The sequence below is a fragment of the Pleurodeles waltl genome, chromosome 3_1 (genome assembly GCF_031143425.1).
Source record: "Pleurodeles waltl isolate 20211129_DDA chromosome 3_1, aPleWal1.hap1.20221129, whole genome shotgun sequence".
In the NCBI taxonomy this organism is placed as follows: domain Eukaryota; kingdom Metazoa; phylum Chordata; class Amphibia; order Caudata; family Salamandridae; genus Pleurodeles; species Pleurodeles waltl.
Window position 1 is genome coordinate 313,389,865 of NC_090440.1, and position 25,027 is coordinate 313,414,891.

Below are 25,027 nucleotides of genomic sequence, written 5' to 3' on the forward strand. Positions count from 1 at the left end.
TTTAGAATAATAGAGTGGGCCAATAACTAACAGGTGGATACATTTACCTATGGCAATTCCTATGGTTAAAAACAGTAGTGAATCGATGGGTGCAATTATCTGTAGAATCCTAATAGGTCAACATATTTCTTGCCCTTGGTGTCCCTGTAGGGTCCATGGCACTTATCAAGTTCAAAAGCCCTAATCTTACTGTGTGGTAAGTTACCCGAACACAGGAGCAGCCTTCCTAAATGCATCAAGAACTTCTACAATTGGATCCCCTGCCCTGACTCCCTGCCCCTGACCCCTCTACAACAACATCTAGACCCCATGCCATTTGGTAGGTGCAGGAACTAGACTGATGAACAGTCACTGTAAACAACTGGAGCGCAAATGGAGTATGAGCCATTACAATGCAGACAGGAGCACTTTAAATCCGCCTTGAGATGTTGCCATCAAATGATCCAGACCACCAAACTTGCCACTCTGGTGGATCATATTGCAAAGAAATCTTTGCTATTGTGGAGGTTTTCAACTCACCAGTGGCCGCCTCCAATGTGATTCCCCCCTCACAGGGCCACTGCAACAATCTCTCTCAATTCTTTAGCAACAAACTCACTGCCATGTACAGCAACCCACAACCTATCCTGACAAACTTTCTCAAACACCTCCTTATCTTATCCAAAGATCCAATGCTAACCACATTGCCATCATCACGCCAGAAGAAACTGCTGCCCTTGTGAAGTCACACTAGGCCATAGATTTGGCTGGACTCAGACCTGCTCAGCTGCTCACCCTCTTGGGTGATAGTGCGCTCTACAACTCTACATGTTATGACTTCAATCTTTGTGCACAACACAACAAAAACTCATAGGAAGATTTATGGGGGATAACAAACAAAGCGAAATCAGACATCAGCATAGCTGTTCACAGAAAGGGAATGCGTGTGAATTATTACTAGATATGTAGTTCCATTGGGGCGCAATATATAATGCCATTGCACCACACACTGTATGAAATACACTGAAACTGCATGCATCAGTTCCCAGACTCTAACTAGGAATAATCAGGGCTACATAGGGAACTAAGGGGTCTCTGCATCCTGTGAGAGAATTCTAAAAAAAAAGAAGAATCCCAGTGCTGCCTGTCTCCTACTTTAAGAACGCCATGTTCACCCAAAAATATACCTACTTCTCCAGGTATAGTCAACTGATGATGTCCCCCAAATGCTTGCCTTTGCATCACCGAACGGTCAATGTGAGGATTTCCTTCACGTTTGAAAAGGGAGCTGAGATGCTTCAATAAATGGCTTCCAGGTGCCTTCAGTGAGGGGCAGAAATACATATCTGCATGGGGCATGATTCTGCATTGTTAGCCTGTCTCATAACTCTGAAATGTGGCCACCAGATTTTAGTGGTGACAAATTCAGACACATTTCTTTTGTAGAGTAAAAGACAAATTATGTGTAGCTTGTTTCAGCATGCTATTTTGAATTTAATTGTATATGTTTGGTGACATAGTGTGCCTTAAAAAATTGTAAAAATTCAACAAGTACCTACTAGGCTGTGTATGTTACACAAACACGTAAGCTTAAGTACTGGTTACCACATAGTGCTGTACAATGTTAAACTGTCACTGTACAAATCATAGTTATAATTATCAGCAAAGCTGATAGGATGTATCAATAGAATGTCCTCATTAAAAAGGTGGCTTCTGAGGATTGGAGAAAAAAAGTTCATTAATAACTTAATAGTTAGCCGTGTGATAGTGCCTAATTATGACCAATGTATTGAGCGCAATATGTGTGTTGAATTCTTTGCCAAGCTCTTTTATATGGCCACCAATGTGTGTTAATAGATACTATAGATGATTTGGGTATTTAGATGTTGCCTGGGTTATTCAGGAATATCCTGTAACCAGTGTCTATGGATACAAGTATTTCTTTTTATCACTAATTTAAAGAGTTCCAGGGGATTTTGTCATTAAGCCCAATATGATCAGTTTTCAGTTTAAAACCCGTCTTTGGTCTTTTTCAAAAAGTCTTTGCTTAACAAATGGGTTGCCTATTAATGATTCTGATATGGCACATTCCATCTTGTTGGGGAGATGGCTTTTCCCCAGATAGCGGACAGTCAATTTTGTTTGGATATTCTACATTGCGTAGTGCTTCAGTGTTCATTGATCCTAACCTTCTTTTTCCCGGTTGTCACTCCTACATATCGCAATCTGCAAGAAATGTTATCTGGTACACATTTATTGAGTTACAATTGGTGTGTTTTGGTAATGTCCATTTGTGCTGGAATCCTAAGCCGATTTCATTGTGAGGGTGCACACATTATAGTTCCCACAAAGGAAATGCCCAGCGATGGCGAGGGGGAGAACCACAGATGCTTGTGATGGATTAAGTCCTGTCTGTAGAATGCATTCTGGTATGCACCAGGATGTCACACAGATTTGTAGTTCTCTTTAAGGCAAATAATGGTCGATTTATGGTAATTTTACCTATATTTAGGATTAATCAATTTTGAATTATTAGTCGTTAGATATAATTGGAAATTGGGGTGAAGGTTGAGACACATGAGTATCCTGTTTTTGTTTTTTATTTGTTTGCAGAACAACGTCTCTGTGAGTGTTCATTGATCTCTTGTTTACCTATTTATTGTTTATTTTGGGGTATTTCTTGCCTCCATGTTTCTCAGATAAGTCATTAGCTTGTGAGTCAGATTTGTGTATTTTGCTACCATTTCTGTGCAATCTAAAATAATGTCCATATGGTAGATTTTCGTGCAGGGACTTCAGATAATATCTAAGAAGATTTATACAATTAGTAGGATTTTGGTATCTAGTTGTAAGCCCTTCTACTAGCCCTGACTTACCGTTTAATACCCCTAGTTGTGAAATTGCTATGCCTTGTCTTAGGGATCATGAAGGCTGTGGCAATTTCTACTACTTGCCCTTCCCTTAACCTATCAATATTAGGTAGGAAAATATAGAGGTGCTAAGGATGGAATAAGGTGTGCACTTGCCATCAAAGAGGGAGACCACATTGTTTCTTTTAGTATTGTTTTTCCCTCACTGGGAAAACAGCTTTCATCAAGGAGACACCCTTCTCCTAAATCCCATAAAATGTGAGGAAAGTGGGGGGAGGATCCTTTCTTTTCCCAAACCGGAAAGGCATGTATTCTAGTTTTTCACAGAAGTAAATCTGCCAGGGAAATACATTTCACAAGCTTTTGCATGGGCAATTAATTTTTCAGTCTGTCATAATAGCTATTCAGTGGGTTCAGGGAGGCAATTAAATTGTAGTAGTGCGCTTGTAACAAAGAAACGTCTGACTTTAAAAGAACTGACCTCTGAGGTGCATCTTAGACTAGAGCTTAGCCTTCTAAGACTCTGCATCCTGGCCAATTATACTCCTATAAAGTAGTGCATGCAGTCTCATAATGAAAGCTTACAAAGCTGTTAGGTCTTGTGACAAGTAAGATAGCGACTATGGTGACTAGTGAGTGCAGTGTTACATTTGCTATTACAAGACAATGTTTTATTGAACTTGAACAGTATGATTTGAGAAATTCCTGGTTTATTATTGAAGCTGACAAGGGGGATATGCCTCGTCAAACATGTAGATCCCCTAAGTAGAGTTTGTGGTTAAATGCCACCGTATTGTTGGGAGCTTTAACTGGAAAACATAAAGGAGTATCTGAAAAGCAATTTATCTTGCTTGCACTTCCTGCACATTAAATCCTCCTTATTCCGATTTTTTTATTTAATAGATCTTGGGGACAGGCAGGTGACAACTGTGATCGTTCTTCCTCAGAAAACTGTTGACCCTACAACCTTGATGCTGAGACATTGGTCTTTAGTCTATTCTTTTGTCAAGGTTTTATGGAACTGAGACTATGCTAAAAGCCTTTCCTTATAGAGTGGTTTATGCTTTAGTTTTGTCCACTTGAGCTTTTGTCTGGTGTCCGGTGATTACAGGGCTTGTTGAAAATACATAGGGGACCGTCTTTAAGAACCAGCGCCTTGAGACCCTCACGGGTGAGTATCCGCACTTTACAAAAACTGATTGATTGATTGACTTTAATCTAGGGGCTACTAACGGTGTGCTAGAATTCTTGAGTTAGTAAGTGTGGCAAGTACTAGAAACATTGGTAAGACATCAATTCACTACAGCTATTTGGGACTTTTGGATTCTGTTTATCACTGGACCCGCCGCTTCATCTGGTGGAAAACCTGCCTCTTTGCCGGGTCGCCGTCGTTTGCCATGTCTAATCAAATCAAATCATTAACATTTATAAAGCGCGCTACTCACCCGTGCGGGTCTCAAGGCGCTAGGGGGGAAAGGGGGGGTTATCGCTGCTCGAACAGCCAAGTCTTTAGGAGTCTCCGGAAAGCGGAGTGGTCCTGGGTGGTCCTGAGGCTGGTGGGGAGGGAGTTCCAGGTCTTGGCCGCCAGGAAGGAGAAAGATCTCCCACCCGCCGTGGAGCGGCGGGTGCGAGGGACGGCAGCAAGTGCGAGGCCAGCGGAGCGGAGGGGGCGGGTGGGGACGTAGAAGCTGAGGCGTCTGTTGAGGTATTCCGGTCCCTTGTTGTGGAGGGCTTTGTGTGCGTGGGTGAGAAGACGGAAGGTGATCCTTTTGCTGACTGGGAGCCAATGCAGGTGTCTCAGGTGTGCGGAGATGTGGCTGTTGCGGGGTACGTCGAGGATGAGGCGGGCCGAGGCGTTTTGGATGCGTTGCAGGCGGTTTTGGAGTTTGGCGGTGGTCCCGGCGTAGAGGGTGTTGCCGTAGTCCAGGCGACTCGTGACAAGGGCGTGGGTCACGGTTTTTCTGGTGTCGGCGGGGATCCAGCGGAAGATCTTGCGGAGCATGCGGAGAGTGAGGAAGCAGGCGGAGGACACGGCGTTGACTTGCTTGGTCATGGTGAGAAGAGGGTCCAAGATGAAGCCGAGGTTGCGGGCGTGGTCTGCGGGGGTCGGTGCGGTGCCGAGGGCCGTGGGCCACCAGGAGTCGTCCCAGGCGGACGGGGTGTTGCCGAGGATGAGGACTTCCGTTTTTTCAGAGTTCAGCTTTAGGCGGCTGAGCCTCATCCAATCTGCGACGTCCTTCATACCCTCTTGTAGGTTGGTCTTGGCGCTGGCGGGGTCCTTGGTGAGGGAGAGTACAAGTTGGGTGTCGTCGGCGTAGGAGGTGATGATGATGTCGTGCTTGCGTACGATGTCGGCGAGGGGGCTCATGTAGACATTGAAGAGTGTCGGGCTGAGCGATGAGCCTTGAGGTACGCCGCAGATGATCTTGGTGGGTTCTGAGCGAAACGGAGGGAGGTAAACTCTTTGGGAGCGGTTAGCGAGGAAGGAGGCGATCCAGTCCAGGGCCTGGCCTTGGATCCCGGTGGAGCGTAGGCGGGTGATTAGGGTGCGGTGACAGACGGTGTCAAAGGCAGCCGAGAGGTCGAGGAGAATGAGGGCGACTGTTTCACCGTTGTCCATCAGGGTTCTGATGTCGTCTGTGACTGAGATGAGGGCGGTTTCCGTGCTGTGGTTGGTTCGGAATCCGGTTTGTGAAGGGTCGAGCAGGTTGTTGTCTTCCAGGAAGGTGGTCAGCTGTTTGTTGACGGTCTTTTCTATTACCTTGGCTGGGAAAGGTAGAAGAGAGATGGGGCGGAAGTTTTTCAGGTCGCTTGGGTCAGCCGTAGGTTTCTTTAGTAGGGCGTTGACTTCAGCGTGCTTCCAGCATTCGGGGAAGGTAGCAGAAGAAAAAGAAGAGTTGATGACGGTCTGGAGGTGCGGGGCGATGATGTCGTCGGCTTTGTTAAAGATGAAGTGCGGGCAGGGGTCCGAAGGGGCGCCGGAGTGGATAGAGTTCATGATGGATTTGGTTTCTTCCGTGTTGATGTGGGTCCAGTTGTTGAGGGTGATGTCCGGGGAAGCGGGTTCAGTGGTGTATGGTTGGGTCTGGTGTCCGAAGCTGTCGTGGAGGTCGCTGATCTTGCGATGGAAGAAAGTGGCGAGGGATTCGCACAAATCCTGTGAGGGCGTGACGGCGTTGGCGCTGGCGCTGGGGTTGGAGAACTCTTTGACGATGCTGAAGAGTTCTCTGCTGTTGTGGCTGTTTTTGTCTAGTCTGTCGGTGAAAAAGTTCCTTTTGGCAGTGCGGATCAGGTGGTGGTGTTCGCGTGTAGCGTTCTTGAGGGCGGTCATGTTGTCAGCGGTGTGGTCCTTGCGCCAGGCCTTCTCAAGGGCACGACAAGTTTTCTTTGATTCTTTGAGGGTGTCAGAGAACCAGAGAGGTTTTTTGGTGTTGGTCTGTCAACAATCTGTTTATTTTTTTGTCTTGGTGTGCTGGCTGCAGTGGTTAGATCCAGAACCGCCTTCAAGAGTAAATGTTGGGATGGCCGATCTATCATAAATACAATGACTTCTTTATTTGTTCATTCAGTTTTATTGTGTGGTTTTTAGGAACCTTGCAAAAACGCATTGGCGTTGAATTGACATCGCACATATACATTCATATTTAGGAGTGATAGTTAAAAACTGCCTTTGCATTGTGAAATTGAGCAAATGTTTATTTGCTGCCGTACACCCAGAATTAAAAAGATTATATTAAATGTTTCTTTATTTAACAGTGGTACTGTTAAATATAAACGTTTTCAATATGCAGTGTATCTCTTTTTCTAGGTATCGTTTTGGTTGCAATTAATCCATATGAACAGTTACCCATTTATGGTGAAGATATCATCAATGCATACAGTGGTCAGAATATGGGGGATATGGACCCCCATATTTTTGCAGTGGCTGAAGAGGCATACAAACAAATGGCCAGGTTTGTAAATGTATTACATATTATTGCAGTATATGTCAAAGTGTGTGTTTTACCAGCATTATTTTGCATCCTGGTAACAAAAGTACAGAATGATGAGTTTTCACATTTTAGTTCTGGTTTGTCCCGCCAAACACATACTGCTGTTAAATTTCTATTTCTTGATAGGTTGTATACGTCTGAGGAATGTGATCTGTTTGCATAGGGTAAGCAGTCTTTCACACGTAGTGCATGGAGGCAGCGTCTTGTCACAAGCCGGGACTTCAGAGCATTTTTGGAATACGTAAATAAACAAGCACTGTTGAACACCGTACAGTTAAACAGAAAAGTTCTACAGGGAGTGCAGAATTATTAGGCAAGTTGTATTTTTGAGGATTAATTTTATTATTGAACAACAACCATGTTCTCAATGAACCCCAAAAACTCATTAATATCAAAGCTGAATATATTTGGAAGTAGTTTTTAGTTTGTTTTTAGTTTTAGCTATGTTAGGGAGATATCTGTGTGTGCAGGTGACTATTACTGTGCATAATTATTAGGCAACTTAACAAAAAAAAATATATACCCATTTCAATTATTAATTATTACCAGTGAAACCAATATAACATCTCAACATTCACAAATATACATTTCTGACATTCAAAAACAAAACAAAAACAAATCAGTGACCAATATAGCCACCTTTCTTTGCAAGGACACTCAAAAGCCTGCCATCCATGGATTCTGTCAGTGTTTTGATCTGTTCACCATCAACATTGCGTGCAGCAGCAACCACAGCCTCCCAGACACTGTTCAGAGAGGTGTACTGTTTTCCATCCTTGTAAATCTCACATTTGATGATGGACCACAGGTTCTCAATGGGGTTCAGATCAGGTGAACAAGGAGGCCATGTCATTAGATGTCCTTCTTTTATACCCTTTCTTGCCAGCCATGCTGTGGAGTACTTGGACACGTGTGATGGAGCATTGTCCTGCATGAAAATCATGTTTTTCTTGAAGGATGCAGACTTCTTCCTGTACCACTGCTTGAAGAAGGTGTCTTCCAGGAACTGGCAGTAGGACTGGGAGTTGAGCTTGACTCCATCCTCAACCCAAAAAGGCCCCACAAGCTCATCTTTGATGATACCAGCCCAAACCAGTACTCCACCTCCACCTTGCTGGCGTCTGAGTCGGACTGGAGCTCTCTGCCCTTTACCAATCCAGCCACGGGCCCATCCATCTGGCCCATCAAGACTCACTCTCATTTCATCAGTCCATAAAACCTTAGAAAAATCAGTCTTGAGATATTTCTTGGCCCAGTCTTGACGTTTCAGCTTGTGTGTCTTGTTCAGTGGTGGTCGTCTTTCAGCCTTTCTTACCTTGGCCATGTCTCTGAGTATTGCACACCTTGTCCTTTTGGGCACTCCAGTGATGTTGCAGCTCTGAAATATGGCCAAACTGGTGGCAAGTGGCATCGTGGCAGCTGCACGCTTGACTTTTCTCAGTTCATGGGCAGTTATTTTGCGCCTTGGTTTTTCCACACGCTTCTTGCGACCCTGTTGACTATTTTGAATGAAACGCTTGATTGTTCGATGATCACGCTTCAGAAGCTTTGCAATTTTAAGAGTGCTGCATCCCTCTGCAAGATATCTCACTATTTTTGACTTTTCTGAGCCTGTCAAGTCCTTCTTTTGACCCATTTTGCCAAAGGAAAGGAAGTTGCCTAATAATTATGCACACCTGATATAGGGTGTTGATGTCATTAGACCACACCCCTTCTCATTACAGAGATGCACATCACCTAATATGCTTAATTGGTAGTAGGCTTTCGAGCCTATACAGCTTGGAGTAAGACAACATGCATAAAGAGGATGATGTGGTCAAAATACTCATTTGCCTAATAATTCTGCACTCCCTGTATTTCTTCAACAAGTTGAAGTTGAGCAGTGGATTAGGACTGTGCACGAGATCTTAGATGCAACGGCTTGTAGATGTTTTAGTAACATGTAAAATCGTTGTAACTGCATTGGTTTATATAAGTATGTAGCAAATATAGTACTCTCATCTGTACTGGGGGATTATTTTGAATTTGGATACAATTTGAAATCTGCAATATGTGTAAAATAAAGTGCGTGTTATGAAATACAGTGGAATAGAGATTTCATTTGTTGCATAAGCCTAAAGAGATAATATGCGTCATTGTCTTTGCCACTTCAAACTGGGACAGTACACTTAACAAACTTTTGCAAAAAATACTTAAAATCGTTTCGTAAACGTAAACACTACTTAATCGTTGCTGCAGAATGGGAATCGCCCAGCCAGCCTATCCAACAGCTCCCTTGATGCCCCAAAACCCTCAGAATTAGTAGGAATTAAACAGGACTTGGTGAACAAAAATGTAGTAAGACAGCGGAGACTGGCATCGGTCTGAGGAGCTAGCACTGTACAGTCAGAATCGCAGGCCCGTTTTCTAGCCAGGGCTTCGATAAATGTGTCTTTTTCAGCTGAAAAATATTTTGAATGTTAGGGTTAAAGAGAGTGACTTTTTAGATCATAGGTAAGACAACGAACCTCTGAGAAGCCACATTATTAGGGGCTAAAGCAAGAATAATATTTGGAACTGTTATGCCACGGGAAGATGAATGATTATCCGTCACATTTCATTCTCATTTTAGAGTATGCCCACATGGCCAATCCTACAGATGTTCATCTATGGTGCACATTAGAAAGCATTTACGGATTACTTTGTGAAGCTCAATTATCCAGGTCTAAAAAACGCACGGACAGGTAAAGGTGGTCGCTGAGGACAACAAGGACAGATGTCTTAGTCCTCACAAGAAGCCAACATTGTTCCTACGGTGAGGGTATAAATGTCACTTTACATTGGGTGGCTAAAAACCTTGCACCGATCACTGCAGCCATCTACACTTTCAAGTTGAGAAAATCTTGTCATTAGCGCAACAATTCTTTTTAAAGGCATTTAAAAAAAAAAAAAATCATTCACATTTTATCTTATGAAGAGAGAATCTAGGCAGCGCACAGTCTGGTCCCCAGAACATTACCCAGTGAGATTATGTCAGTTTTCAGTTAATTTGTTTTTGTTCACCTGCCATTGATCACCATTTTTCCACCATACATTCACAAAACACGTGCCTTGCTTTTTGTTGAGTTTTAGTTTGTGCTTTCCATAAAGTCGGTATGTTTTTTCAAGATTAGAGATGTCTCCTTATCACTGTCTAATCACAGCAGTGGTGTCATCCGCTTTAATCTGTCGTGTATGTGTTTGCAAGGGTTACAGTAATAGGTTGTTCAATGGCATGTGTGGCTGTAGATACACATGTTCTGCATTTTCCTGCCATCTAGTGTTGGGTCCGGAGTGTTACAAGAGGTTTTTCTTGGATATTGAATCCTTTGTTAGATTGTTTTCTCTCCGCTGTCGTGTTCAGATGTGTAGTTTTTCGCTCTGTCTTCGACTCACTCCGGTCTAAGACTTTGCCCTCTGTCTTTTCTGTTCAAAGGTATTGTCCATTCAATCAGGTTTTCTGACTCTCAAGTTGACAGTTCTGCCTCATCGGTTCCAGTTTTCTACGGCATGTCCTTTGTGGCGGGGGCCCGTTGTGCCATTAGTCCTCGATACTTTTGGCACCAGAAGGAAAGTAAACCTAATGGAATGGACACCATTTCGGTTTTGCCCTCGTTGCCATTTGAAGTACCCTTACACTGGTTATCATCGGGTGTGTAACTTATGCCTCTCTCCGGACCCCGAAGAGGCTACCTATGAGGCGTGTTGATCGTTTCGGTGCAAGAAGACTCTCTGAGACAGATGATTTCTTAGGCTAGAGATGGTGCGCAGATCTCCAGATGGCACCCTGGATATTTTTAGGGAGAACGTGCACAGGAGGGGACCAAGCAACAGGAAGCCCTCTCCATCCAAGATCTGGATTCAGACATCCAATCTGACATAGAGAGCCAAGAACTGACTTTGACGCAAACTGAATACAGTGGCCCCACCTCCTCCCACAAAAACTCCAAAAAGAATCCATATCCAGGTCACTGCACTCCAGCTATGGTCAGTCTCAGAAAGAAATTTCCGATGCCCCGCCCATTGGCTCGTCACCGAAAGCCATAAAGACTGCAGCTGCATCTTCTGTTCCAACCTCATCAACTTCGGTCCAACCTTTCACCACCAAGCACTCTGCATTGACCGCATCTTTTACAGGCCAACAAACCTTAGATCCGAATTCAGCACTGAAAAAGTTCAGACCAAACATTTTGGTACAGAAAACAAAGTAAAATGTTCCTTCGGAAAATTTGGACTCAAGCCACTCCACCACGCCTTTGCCTATTCAACCCTTATTGGAGACAATGGATACTAGACAGCTCAAAATATATACTCAAGAAGGCACAAGACGAATTGTAGCTTCCCCTACAATTACTTTTAAAAGGAAGCTAACCTTTCAGGAGGCACTGGACACCTCACCACCTCCTAAAAACTCCCTAGGGAAAAGAACGTTTCCACTGAGGATCATGCTCATCGTCCTTTTCCCTCTCCTCCTATTTCACCTCCACTTACTTCTCCCCCACCTCATTCTCCCGCCTCTCCTACTGCAGGAGACCACACGCCACAAGGTTCACTATTATTTATTGAAAACTATTTAGAGGACAGACAACAAGATCTGGACCCCTGAGATTCTTATGATCCAAACCCAGTTATTAATACTGACCCAGATTTGTATCCCTCTAGATGTTCCCCTCCAGAGGATACTACCAGCTACCAACAAGTCATTGCTGGGGCAGCTGCGTACCATAATGTAGCTTTACATAAGGGTCCTATTAAACAGGATTTTTTGTTTGATACTCTTATCACTACACAGGGACACCAAATATCTCCCTATACTCTCAGATATGATGCAACATGCAAAGAACATCTTCCAAGAGCCTGTCCATTTCAGAATAATAACACCAAGGATAGATAAGAAATACAAGCCAGCACCTTTGGACCCTTTATTTATGAAATAAAAAGTGCCGCCAGAATCCATAGTGGCTACTACCACCAGTAAAAAGGGCTGATAGCCAGGCCACTGGAGACTCTCCTGCACCTGACAAAGAGAGTAAAAAGATTGATGCTGCAGGCAAAAGAGAGGCTGCGCAAGCCGCTAATCATTGGCGGATAGCCAATTTGCAAGCCTTACTCTATCGATATGTTAGAGCCCACTGGGATGAAATGGAGGATCTCCTCCAGTATCTCCTAGAAGAACATCACAAGCATGGTCTACAAATTGTATCTGAGGGGCAAACCATTGCCAACAACTCTATTAGGTGTGCACTGGATGCTGCAGATACCGTAGCAAGAGGTATAAACACAAGTGTCCTAATTAGAAGACATGCTTTGGTGCTCTGGTTTTAAGCCAGAAGTACAGCAAGCAGTTTTAAATATGCACTTAAATAGAGAAAACCTTTTTGGTCCACAGGTTGATTCTACCTTGGAAAAAGCTAAAAAAAGAACACAGACAATGCAAAGTCCATGTCACAAGCAGAGGGGATTTTTTTGTCGTCCACTCTATAAAGGGGGTTACCAATCGGCATAATCATCAGATCCTTCCACCTCAAAACAAACAGGCTTCAAGTTTTCAGAGGGGCATTCAGAGGTAATAATTTCAGAGGCAGGGGCCAAAACAACTCTGCCTTGGGGCTCAGGTTCCACAACAAAACACTGACTGCCTCAACCCAAATCATATATAACACCAGAAGGGGGACACTTTCAGGACTTCTACACTCAATGGAAACAAATAACGACGACTGGCTTATCAAAGCCAGCATGTTGCAACAGCACCAGTCCCACATAAAAATTACAATGAACCTTCTTCACAAGTTAGGGTTCACCCTCAACTTTGTAAAATCTCATCTACAACCCCTTCAGATTCAACCACATATATGGGCCATTCTCAACACTCAATTGGGGTTAGCATACCCCAATGCAGCTCGGGTACAAAATTTCCAGCATCTGCGTCCTCAGTTTCAACAGAATCACACTCCCACAGTCAAAACTGTCATGCATCTTTTAGAGATGATGGCAAATTGCATTGCCACTGTACCTCACGCCAAACTCCAAATGTGTCAGCTACAGCAATGTCTGTCTTGTCAGTGGTCTCAGTCACAGGGTCGTCTTCAGGATCTAGTGTTGATAAACCACCAAACGTACCACTCTCTCCAATGGTGGAAAACCACCAATCTCTTAAAAGGGCAGCTTTTTCCAGACCTTGTGACTCAACTCATTCTGACCAAGGATGCATCCTTGACAGGTTGGGGAGCACATGTTCAAAACTTCACAGTGCAGGGTCTTTGGGACTATACACAGCATTCAATGCACATCAATGTCTATCCCTCAAAGCTTTCCTACCTGACCTCTCACACAAAGTTGTCCTTGTCTGGACAGATAATATACAGAGATGTATTATTTACAAAAACAAGGGGGACATGATTGTTCCAGTTATCACAACAGGCTCAAACAATATGGAATGGGCTCTTATCACCTCTACATTCATCTAGTGGTAGAATATCTCCAAGGGATGGACTTTGCAGACCTGCTCAGCAGACATTTTGATGGAGACAGACAACTAGAGCATGTTATGCAGCAAAATTGGACTGCCAGTCCAAACACATTGATCTAGTTAAAGCATCTGTCCATGAAATTATTTGTTACTTGCTACACTTGCTACACTTGCAACAAACTAAACTGGCTTACACTTCAGTCAGATTACACCTTCCAGCCATACACACATACTTACAAAATAGAGAACATATTTCATTGTTCAGAATCCCTGTTACTAAAACTTTCATGGAAGGGCTTAAAAGGGTAATTTCACCAAGACTTCCTCCTGTTCCACCATGGAATCGTAGCATTGTACTCACTAGGCTCATGGGTCCTCCATTTGAGCCATTTCACTCATGTCCTATTCAATTCCTTTCATGGAGGGTAGCTTTTCTGGTTTCAATCACATCACTTAGACGTGTCAGTGAGCTTCAGGCATTAACTCTAGGAGAACCTTTCTTTCAAATTCATAAAGATAAGGTAGTCCTTCGAGCAAACACAAACTTTCTACCAAAAGTGGTAACTCAATTTCATATCAATAAAACCATTGAATTGCCTGTCATTTTTGCACAGCCAGATTCAATAGCAGAAAGAGCTCTCCACTCATGTACTATATTGACAGAACAGGACAGTTTAGGAAAACCAAACCAAACAACTTTTAATGGCTTTTGCCTTTCCATTCAAGGGCAATCCAGTAACAAGCATTTGCAATGCAACGGGTCTCGCATTTAATTGAGTTAGAGCTATTAGCGTTGTAAACTCCTAACCAGACTTTTCTTGCCATATTAAATGGAAAAAAACAAAAACGAGCGCAATCGCGCTGCAAAATAAAGAGAAAAACTAGTCCAGAAACCATACGGAAAACATGGGTATGTTTCCGGTAGTTGGTGGGTGCGCTTGAGGACGGCTAAACACTGGAAAAGGCATGACATATGTATGCCTTACACTAATGAAAGCAAGCAGATTGTAAAAGGCAAGCCCACGAACCAACGTAAGGCACTGACGTGACATGGGTGTGGTTAGAAGCCCAAAGAGAGATTACATCAGGGGACGGAGCGCTTTGCGCTGGCCCCTATAGAAAAAATGGCATATCTAGATGGTTTGAAAAATGCATACAAACATGTTATGCTAAGGCAAAAAGACTATTGCCACCAACTCCTAGAGCACATACAACCAGGAAAAAAGTGCTAGTATGGCATTTTTAGGAAATATTCCTTTAGCTGATATTTGTACAGCACTTGGTCTACACCTCAGACATTAACAAAACATTATTGTGTAGATGTACAAGCAAGACAGCAGGCAAATGTAGGTCAGACTGGCTCAAGAATACCTTTCCACACAACTCCATCTTCCACTGGCTAGTCACCGCTTTTTTGGAGCGACTGCTTTACAATATATGTAGAGTGTGTGTATCTACAGCCACACATGATATTGAACAGAAAATGTTACTTACCCAGTAGACATCTGTTCGTGGTATGTAGTGCTGTAGATTTACGTGCACCCTACCTCCTCCCAAGACATCTATGGCCATTGTAGTTACATTACCTTTGTATATATTTTATATATATTTAGATACATTTGCATGGAAAAAAAATTCTACGCTCCCTTCACTTTTCTGTTTCTCACCCGCCTGCGGTAGAACAGTCTAACTAAGGATTTGATGCCCATGCGCAGTATCACCGAGAAGGAGGAGTCACTCGATCCCGTGACTTGGTAAAACACTGCTTCTTCAAAGAAAAGCATCTTGTAACACTCCAGAACCAACACTAGATGGTAGGAGAATGCAGAGCATGTGAATCTACAGCACTACATGTCACAAACAGATGTGTACTGGGTAATTAACATTTTCCTTCCTGCTTTGGCTCCATGATCTCAAAATACCTGTGCAGTGGTGCTAGTGGCTTCTAACTCTGCTTTGTGGTCTGATTACATTGGTTAAGGTGAGCACACTTGTGTCTCTGTAGAATGTCTTCCTTTCCTCTCTTCCTCACTCTCTACAGCACCAGCCTTAGCTCAGTCTCATTTTTAAGTTACACCACACTTTTCAGGACTTAGAGTGTCCTTGTTACCTGATGCAGTTCTGTGGCACTGCAACATTTCTGCTACTGAACAGACCTTTAAGAATTGTGTGGTTCTTCACAGCTACTTCTTTAATGTATGCCACACTTCACAAACAATTACTATTTCCATCTGTCCTCTGTTTTTTAAAGTGTTTCTTACTAAGGCTTTTTTGCAAAATCCTATTGACCATTGCAATAAGAAGTAACACCACAACATGAGAAAAAAGGCAGGCTGCTGATGCATCCCTGCAGTAATATTGCAAAGTATACGATTGCATGTTTTTGTTGGTGGGAAGTCAAAATGTAATTGTGAGAGATTGCTAATGGTTTAGACGAGGAAACTTTTATTAACCACAATCCCTGTCAGGGAGAATCGCAAAAGTTACTAAATGAACTTTGCTTAACCATCTTGTAGCTTGGCACAAAACCAGTAAGGCTTAAGTTAGAGACAAAGTGTAAAGTATTTATGCAGCACACCAACAGTAATAAAGTGAAAACGCAACTCAAGAAGAATCCCAAATTTAGAAAAATAAATTGTGATTTATAACTAATTTGAGACTAAAACAGCAAAAATCCAATCACTAGTACTGGAGATACTGGGTTTTAAAGATTTAAATAAAAGTAGTGCCAAAAGGTCAAAGTGACAACTGAGGGTATCTATTCGCACTGGACCAGGACAAAGTCACAAGTTCAGTCCGACTGCGATGGAGCGCAGGCCGGACACAGGACTAAATTTGTCCCAGTTAGAGTTGTACCTTATGTCCTTGGTGTGATGCCTGGGCAGCATCACTTTGCAAGGCTTTGAGTTGTCCTGCATCGGTGCTTATGAAGCTGTGTGGCCAGGCTTTGTGGGGCTCTGCAAAATATAGTGTTCTTCTAATGAAGCTTTCAGCTGTGCAGCGAGGCTATGCGTGGCTTTGCATCGGTCAGCATCAGTTTAAATGAAGCTGGCAGCTGTGTGGTGAGGTTTTGCAGACTGCCCCACTTGACGTCAGGTCCAATTTAGCTTTCAGCTGTGCAGCAAGGCTTTGTGATGTTATACGTTGCTCAGCATTGGTTTTGATGAAGCTTGCAATTGTGAGGTGAGGTGCTGGATTCAATGGAATCTTCAGTTAGGTCAGGAGGAGTTCTCTCTGATGCTAAGCTAAGGACCCAGTACATGGTGAAGTACTGATTGTGGATCAGGGATGTCCATTTGCAGGAGTAAGACACACATTACAATATTTATTGTTTCTGATTGAGTGGGTCTTTATAGAATCTACCCATTAGCAACAGAGGAGCAGTTCATAGCATGCACTCGATACAAGCAGTCATGGCAGATATTCTATATCAGTGGTTCTTAACCTGTGGTCCAGTAACTCCTGGGAGTTCGCAAAGCCTTCTCAGGTTTCCGTGCCTGATTTGAGGTCAGGTGGGCAGTTGCAAGGAGGCCTCTGTTACTTCTTGTGTCCCTGTAGCTCACAACAGGAGGTCAGCCAGCTGACCCTTAAAGTCATTGAGGTAGCTTGGGATGAAGGGAACAGGCCCACTATTCTTTCTCAGAGAGCAGAGCAGGCTTCAAGCAGTAAGGCAGGCCTCATGCAAGCAGGGCAGTCCTCCTTCTATCCTTCCACAGGTCAAAGAGTGTACTGAAGAGTTGGTCTGAGTGTTCAATATTTATCGCTGGGTACAGCTGTGAAGTGGGAGAAACCTCTAGAATTCCTCCCACATCTGATTCTGGAGTTTCCTTTCCCCTCTAACCCCCCCAAACCAGGATCCATTAGGTCTGGGTGACAATACGCTGGTTAAAGTTCTTTGTGGGTGTGCTGGAAGCAGACTTTTTGAAATACAATTGGGGTAGGTAACTGCTCTGCCTCTCCCTTCTAGGACGTCCCATCTTCCCAACACCTAGACCCCCCCTTTGTCTCATTGGGAGGAATACAGAAAGGCCTGCTGCCGACTACTCCCAGCCGGGTGACTCAGGATACAGGCTGCAGGCACCAAATGGTTAGGACAAGAAAATGATTACTTTCTGAAAGGGACATTTTCAGAATTGCAATTCTTTTGAGACTAAACATGACATTTCTACCAGTCCCCAGTCAAAAATTAGCACTTATTAAATGTAATGAATTAAGCCAATGTTACCCAATGGGAGAGATAGGCTTTTCAGTAGTAAAAAATTAATGTAGGAGTATTTCACTAACAGGACATGTACAACCTGAAAGCATATGTGCTCATTTAGAAATACAATGCACCATGCTGTATGGGCTATCTATGGCCTACTTTAGGTGTTAATTATTTGTATTAAAAAAGAAGGTTTAGGCCTGGCAAAAGGTTTACTTTGCCATATTGAAATGGCACTTTAAAACTGCACACAGGCAGTAATGGCAGGCCTAAGTTATGTTTCAAAAAGGCTACTTTCAGTAGGCAGCAAGAGTGCTGCTCTCTATCAGTAGCATATAATTTACAGGCCCTGGGTACAGGTTGTACTACTTTGCTAAGAACTTAAAAGTAAATTGAATGTTCCAATTGGGCGTAAGCCAATTTTACCATGTTTAAAGGGAGAGATCACAAGCACTTTAGCACAGGTTAGCAGAGATAAAGTCCTAAAAGCCAACAAAACTGGGTTCAGAAAACAGGAGTGAGGAAGAGAAAATGTTTGGCTGTGACCCAGCAGAGAAGGCCAGTCCAATAGTAATTATGTGTTAAAACATGACCCTCCACTTCTAGGACCTGGAGTGTTTTCTAATTGTCATACACCTAAAAATATTTAAACAAAATATAAAGACAGTACTTGTAAGAAATTGGGTTGTTGGTTCACTGGGGGAAAGCGCTAGTCAAGCAGCAAATGCCTTCCTTGTCAGAGTAAGGCACAAGCTAACTCCAAATTAACCTGTGCTCAATCCCCTGGTATCTTAGCACAGAGCAGTCCAGCTTAACTTCGTGGCAGTGTGTAAGGGATTTGTGCAACATTTTAAACAGTAATACAGTCAAAACACACCACAAAATCAGCCCACAACAGAGTTGGGAAAATAGAGTAGTTTGTAATAAATGAAAAAAGACCAAAACAAAGGTTCAATTAGTAGAACCAGAGATATTGAATTTTAAAGTTTTAAGTGAAAATAGCACTAAAGAGCACAAAGATCTGTTGGGGATATCTGGTTGCTCTGCACCGGTACAGAGTCACAAGTTCAGGCCAACCGCGATGGAGCGCGGGCCGACTACAGCGACCCAGTTAGGCCCTCTGAACAAAGTACCCTAAATCCTGGTTGTGGAGTGTGTGTGTAGATCCGCATCGAACATGCATTGCGCAGCTGAGGTGCTCTGTCGATTCCAAGGCGTGGTGAGGCTGCGGTACAAGGTGCTGTTGCGTCGAGGATCATTTCGACATGTCTTGTGATGCAAAGGCCGGTGTCAGGGGATTAAATGCACAGTCGAGGCGATGCGCCGATTTCAAAGAACAGTTAAGTGGCAATGGTGTGGTTCATTGTTGAGGCTGCCGTCGATAAGTGATGCAAGGATCTGCTCTGTGAATGCATTGCACAGCGGCAGTTCCAAAGACAACACATCGGACCCAAGATGCAGGATTTAGCGGTGATGCAAATCTTTTGCCTGTGGTCCAATCCATGCAGCAGTGGTGAAGCATTGGTTGTGCTCGGGGGATGCACCGTTCAGCCGAGGAGATGCTCCCGTTCTGCTTGGGGAGGAACTGCTCAGCAGAGAGGATGTGCCTGTTGCACTGTCAAGCACCCTAGACCCACTTTCAAGGGTTCAGTAATGGAGTGGCACCATTTGGCTGGGTAACCTCTCAGTGGCAGAGTCCAAGTGCAGAAGCATAGTGGTTGGAAGTTTATGTCCTTGGAGTCACTCTGGGTTCTGGGTTCAAGAGATGCAAGTCCAGTCCTTCTCACCCAGCCAAGAGGCAAGCAGGCAATATGCCAGCACATCAAAGGAGGAGAGCAGCAGAGTGCAGTCCAGCACAGAGGCAGTTCTTCAGCAGAACAGCAGTCCTTCTTCCTGGCAGAGTGTCCACGAATCCAGAAGTGTACATAAGTGGTGGTGTCTGATGTCCAGTATTTATACCCAGTGGTGCCCTAGAATTGGGGGAGACTTCTAAAGACATGCTTTTGAAATGCACAGATGTTCTACCCTCCCTTCTGTGGCTTCAGACTAACTACAAGAGGTATACGGCTCTTTGTATAGGGATAGGACTGAGCCTACTCAGGTGTCAGACTGTGCCCAGCTCCTTCCTCCCATCCTGCCATTGATTGTCCTTAAAGGCATAGCTAAGCTCTCATTTGTGTGTGGCTGTCTAGGCAATGTCTATAAAATGCCCAACTGCCACCTACACCCAGTCATGTGATCAGGGTCAGGCTGCAGGCACCAAATGACTGAGATAAGAGGATTCCAACTTTCTAAAAGTAGCATTTTCAGAATTACAATTTAAAATCCAAATTCCCCATAAGTTAGAAATTTCATTTGTGATTCCAGAGACACCAAACATGAACAGAATTATCTCTTCCTAATTATAAATTACACTTCTAAGGGTAATAATGCAACTCCACTGTTATCCTATTTGAGAGATCGGCCTTGCAGTAGTGAAAAGACAACTTTAGGAATGTTTTACTACCAACTGTGCCCTCTGGGCTATCCAGTATCTACCCTAGGGGGGGACTTGCATGTATTAAAAAGAAAGGTTTTGGCCTGGCAAAAGGTGTTTTGGCAGGTTGAAATGGAAGTTTAAAACTGCACACACAGGTGGTGCAATGACAGGCCTGAGGCATGTTTTAAGGGCTACTTAAATGGGTGGCACAATCAGTGCCGCAGGCCTACTCGTAGCCTTTAATTTGAACCCCCCTGAGCACATGTAGTGCACTTAAATAGGGATTTATGGGTAAAATAAATATGCCAACCGGGGATAAGTCAGTATTATCATGTTCACAGGATAGAGAGCACAAGAACTTAAGCACTGGTTAGCAGCGGGAAAGCATGGAGAGTTCAAATACCAGCAAAAATTAGGTCAGAAAAATGGAGGAACTACTTTGCACTTTTTGCTACTGATAAGTATGAAGGCCACAACTCTCTCCTACTGTGAACTAATTTTGTAGTACAGAAGTTAAAGGCAATTTATAAAATTCACATCAGAAGCATGGTTTTAAAATGTTCTCAAATAAGGTATCTGACCTTTTGCTAATTGGTAAATCTATCAAGGGTAAAATCATTTAGAGCACATAGTACTTAATTTAAAAAAAAACGAGATAAACAAATAAGTAAAATAATTTGTGCAGTGGCCCAAACGTTTTCTTGGGAGCCAGCTGCCAGTCCTGCTGAATTCTGGGATTGCTAAATACCAATGCTAGTCTGGTTTTTATTCCATCTCAACCCTCTATCTTCCTTTATCCTACACTTTCCAGTTTCTTTACATCATTCCGATACGTTTGAATGCGAGTGAACTTCTTTTTCTTTTTGTGTCTCTCCTTCGCGGTCACACTCATGGCGGCCATGGCGTTTTGAATTGACTTTCTTATGTCAACTGTTTTACTTTTCGTTTTCAATTTATGTGACAAGAAAAGTCCTGTTACAAATTTACAACGCTAATAGCTCTAAGTCGAGCAAACGCAAGACCCATTGCATTGCAAATGTTTGTGCAGTGCACTTCCCAGTGGTAGTATAGCTCACCTTTCCAGTTTAAGTTCGTTGGAGCTTCATTTTGCTTTTGGTATTCAAAATATGTGAATGCATTTCCCCTTTGGCATCTCCTGTTCTTTGGCCTTATCTGCTAACAAGTTCGACATACATTTAAGCATAAATGTAGGTTGCGTTCGCTAATATTTGCTTTTCAGAATTTTCAGCTGTATTTCTCAGATGTCTCTCATCTGTCTCTCCAGTTCCTTTTCTTTACCCTCTTGTTCCTTCTCTCTCTTCCCCTCTCACGTGTCATTTCTTTCTCAGCTGCCTCTTCCTCATCTGTCTTTCTTATCTGTTTTTTCTCTATTTAGCTCTCTCTCTTTCTCTTCCACATTTTATTGGCATGCTCAGTTTAGACAGAAGTAATCTAGGATGTCATTTATTGTAACACACAAAAAATGTAAACAGCGAGGAACTGTGCACATTCAGCAGTTATGACAGCGTTTTAAATTGTGATGGCAACTTAGATTTTATTAGGATCAAAACAAATGGACACTTTGCTTGGTGATGCACAAATGATAAATATTCACTGAAATCCAATTTCCACCCAGCACTACACACATTTAGTAAAACTGTATCCCTGTGTACATTTAGTGGCCATTTCACTGGAAAATGAGCTGTCTGTAAATGACAGCGCACTGCCACATGATGCTTTAGTCACAATAAAATATTGCCTGTCTCACGTCCATTAAAGCTAAGTGGGGCGCAAAGGTTTTTCATTCTAAAAATTGGATGATGGTTCTTAAACGTTTGGGAAACTCTGTCCTGGATAAACTCTTGGCGGAGTACAAACAAATCAGACTATTTGGTAATAAATCATGCTATTTGCTACAGTCCTGCAAAACAGTTTTAAAATCCTTTAGATTTTTGGTCTGATGTATTATGAAATGCACTGTTTGCCCCTCATTCTTACAGACATGTCTCCTATGGGGCCAATGTGTTTGTGTTGATGTGGGGGTGAGGTATGGGCTTATAAAATGTGTTTTCTGTTCCAGAAGCTATGCGTATTTTAATGTTACCAACATTGTTGGCTCAGTATGCTTTAAAATCAACAGTTGCTACATTAAAATGACATAAGGGGTAAAGCCATGGTCCATTTGTGCCAAACCAGTAGCCTTTAGGTCTGGCTTGACAGCACTGCTGCTTCCTTACCTATTATTTCCAATTCTTTAAAATATACATACAGTGGGTACTGACTTCCCTAATGGAAAATTTCTCTTTTGCCACATGCTGTTGGATATTGTTTATATTATTCCATCCACTTGCAAGTGCTTTCCCAGCAATGCATGAGGGACTTTGTTAGATCTTAAAGGTACATCACACTGTCATTTTCCTTCCTTTAACTTTTATTTTCATTTAATATAGAAAGTAGTATAGTTTTCCCCACCATTGATAAAGACAGTAGATCAGGCTTTAACACTCTATACTGCAACTGTACACGCAACACATGCAAAGCACATTTGTGCATGCATTAGGACATTAAAGCCATACCAGTTGACTTTCCCAGTGTTTGTTGAACGTGGCTGCGAAACCTGCTGAGTTCCTGATTATTGAAGGTGTATGAGAATCATTACAAGAATCAAAATACCTTAATAGAAGTGGCAAGCACTTGTCATCATTGACATTGCTGCCATCTGTAGCACACTCCCCAGTCCAGAAGCATGTAAATGAACATGCCACACACAGAGCTCTGTAACAGACGTCTTTATTCTTAAACATATTGTTGCAGTCTCTGCGTGTTGTGATATAACCTTTATAACCACACCTTAACACCTACCATCCAATTACATAATTCCTGTCTAAAGTCCACCCAGGACATCAAAGGTCCTAATGCTCATGCTATCAAAGACTGCATCTCCCCCGTTGTTAAATGAAAAGTAAAAACATTAGCATCATATTGCCTCAATAAGCCATTGAGGCGCTCGCACTGATCTGCCTGAACAGGTGGTATGAGGTAGTTGAGGTGCAGCCTCATCGGGCAAAGGGTCAGATGTGCAATCTGGATGTTCAGGCGGGGTTTCCTTGCTTGCGATCCCAGGATCTGACGAACACTAAGGTAGATGTTTAAAGTGTGATGAGTCCCTGTGATAAAGTTTCCTGGACAATGCCCTGTCACCATGTGTCCTTTGCAAGTCATGACCCTCAAAGGGTTGATGGCAAACCGAGTGTCTGTTTTACCCTTCCGTTTCTGTTTGACCAGTACTAGCCCCTTTTCTCGAAGACTGTTTCCTAGGCACGTCGGTGCTGATCAGCATATGTTTTCATTTTAGAAGTGTCCGTGAAACATTCGTTATCCCTATACACCGATCGGCTCAATGTCCATTGTGGTAGTTTGATTCTGATGGCTCTCCCAAATAGCAAGGTGGCAGGGCTCTCACCAGTGGTGGAGTGAGGAGTTGATCGAAAGGCATGAAGTACTGCCACATGGCTTGACTTAGATTGATTCCTTCCACTGTTGCTCGCTGAATTACCCTCCTGAGGGTGCCCATAAATCATTCAACACCACGATTGGCTTGGGACCAGAGAGGCGTACTCTTTTGATGCTTAACATTGAGCTGATCAAGAAACTCTTTGAATTCCTCGCTATTGATAGATGGGCCATTGTCAGATTTGAGAATAACGGTGATGCCCCACACTGCAAAGATATCATCAAACTGCTCGATTACTTTTTCATGGGTTGTCAATGATAAGTCTTCCACCTACGGAAAACACGAGTAATCAGCAATGACTACCATCAGATGATATCCATTTTCCAGAAACCCAAAGTAATGAACTGCAACTCCCTCCCAGGCATGCACAGGGAGGTTGGACATTGTCACTGGATACTGTCGTAGAACTCCTGTTGTAGTAACAGGACTGCTGGGCGTGGGTGACTGATCCCACACCGTGGAACAGCTGTTGGCCTAACCCTTCTGGTTAGGTAGCAGCACCTCACCAGTAAAAGTGATTTGTGGCAGTCTATGACACTTAGACTGCTCAGGGAAGTTGTACTGGAGCAGATCATACCCCTTTCTCTGTTATACAAGTCTCATACATGCAAAGACAAAACAGAAGCAGGATCTTAGTTCAGTAGGTTTTATTGAAGCAACTGCATTCAATGTAAAATGGCATGAATTGCGATTATGAGGATAATGAAATGCAACACAATTGCGGCAGTGACCAGCAACGTGGAACACAGGAAGAGTTTGACCATATTGTCACAATAGCGTGTCTAACATCCCTACCTACACTATTAAGTTGTACATGAGAGCAAATAGCAAGGCCCTAATCTGCCCTTCTGGTCCTGGGAAGGGATCTAAAGAGAGGTAAAGAAGAGGTCTGTTGGTCTGCTGGGAGACCTCCCTTGTAGACGAAGAGGAATTGCAAGGTTTCTGCAGAAACTGCGACAATGTGCAGCATGAGATGGCAGGCTGGGTGGAATGTCCCCTCTACGTTGGTGGGGGCAGCATGTTGTTTTATAATAAAATATCTTGTTGTTATGAGAACTGCCCGGATGTGACAACGTAACTTTTCTGTGTAGGGTTGACATTGTACTCTCTGGACCGGCAATACCCAGTAAACTATCACATACAGCCTTGGATCGAGCACAGGATGAAATGTTGTGCAAAGAAATGAATAACAAATTCTGCATGGAAGGGCACCTGTAAAAATAATAAAACATCACTACTAAAATAAAGTTTTGCTAAAATAATAAGAGGAATAAAACGACAAGTGACTAGGTGAGAGTGCACAGGCCTCGGACCGAAGCTAAAATAAATGTGGCTTCATAAATGCTTAAAAAAACTCATGACAATACTGTGTTATCTTGTGGGATAAACAGTTACAAAGATGCCATGCTTGTAGCTCTCCTAACTCATTTGTCTAGGCTACAGTGCCACGATTCCCGTCATGGGCTAGCTTGGTGACTTGCTGCCTCAAGCTCTCAAGTATG

General features: G+C 43.2%; 1 protein-coding gene across 4 annotated transcripts in view; it reads left to right on the forward strand.

Moving 5' to 3' along the window:
• The window catches only part of MYO5A (myosin VA), a 571,522-nt gene that overhangs the window by 255,034 nt on the left and 291,461 nt on the right, over nucleotides 1–25,027 (forward strand). For all 4 annotated transcript variants that reach the window (XM_069222454.1, XM_069222456.1, XM_069222457.1 and 1 more), the window contains exon 4: nucleotides 6,658–6,802. In XM_069222454.1, coding sequence (XP_069078555.1) covers nucleotides 6,658–6,802 — 145 coding nt within the window. The remainder of the gene's footprint in view (nucleotides 1–6,657; nucleotides 6,803–25,027) is intronic.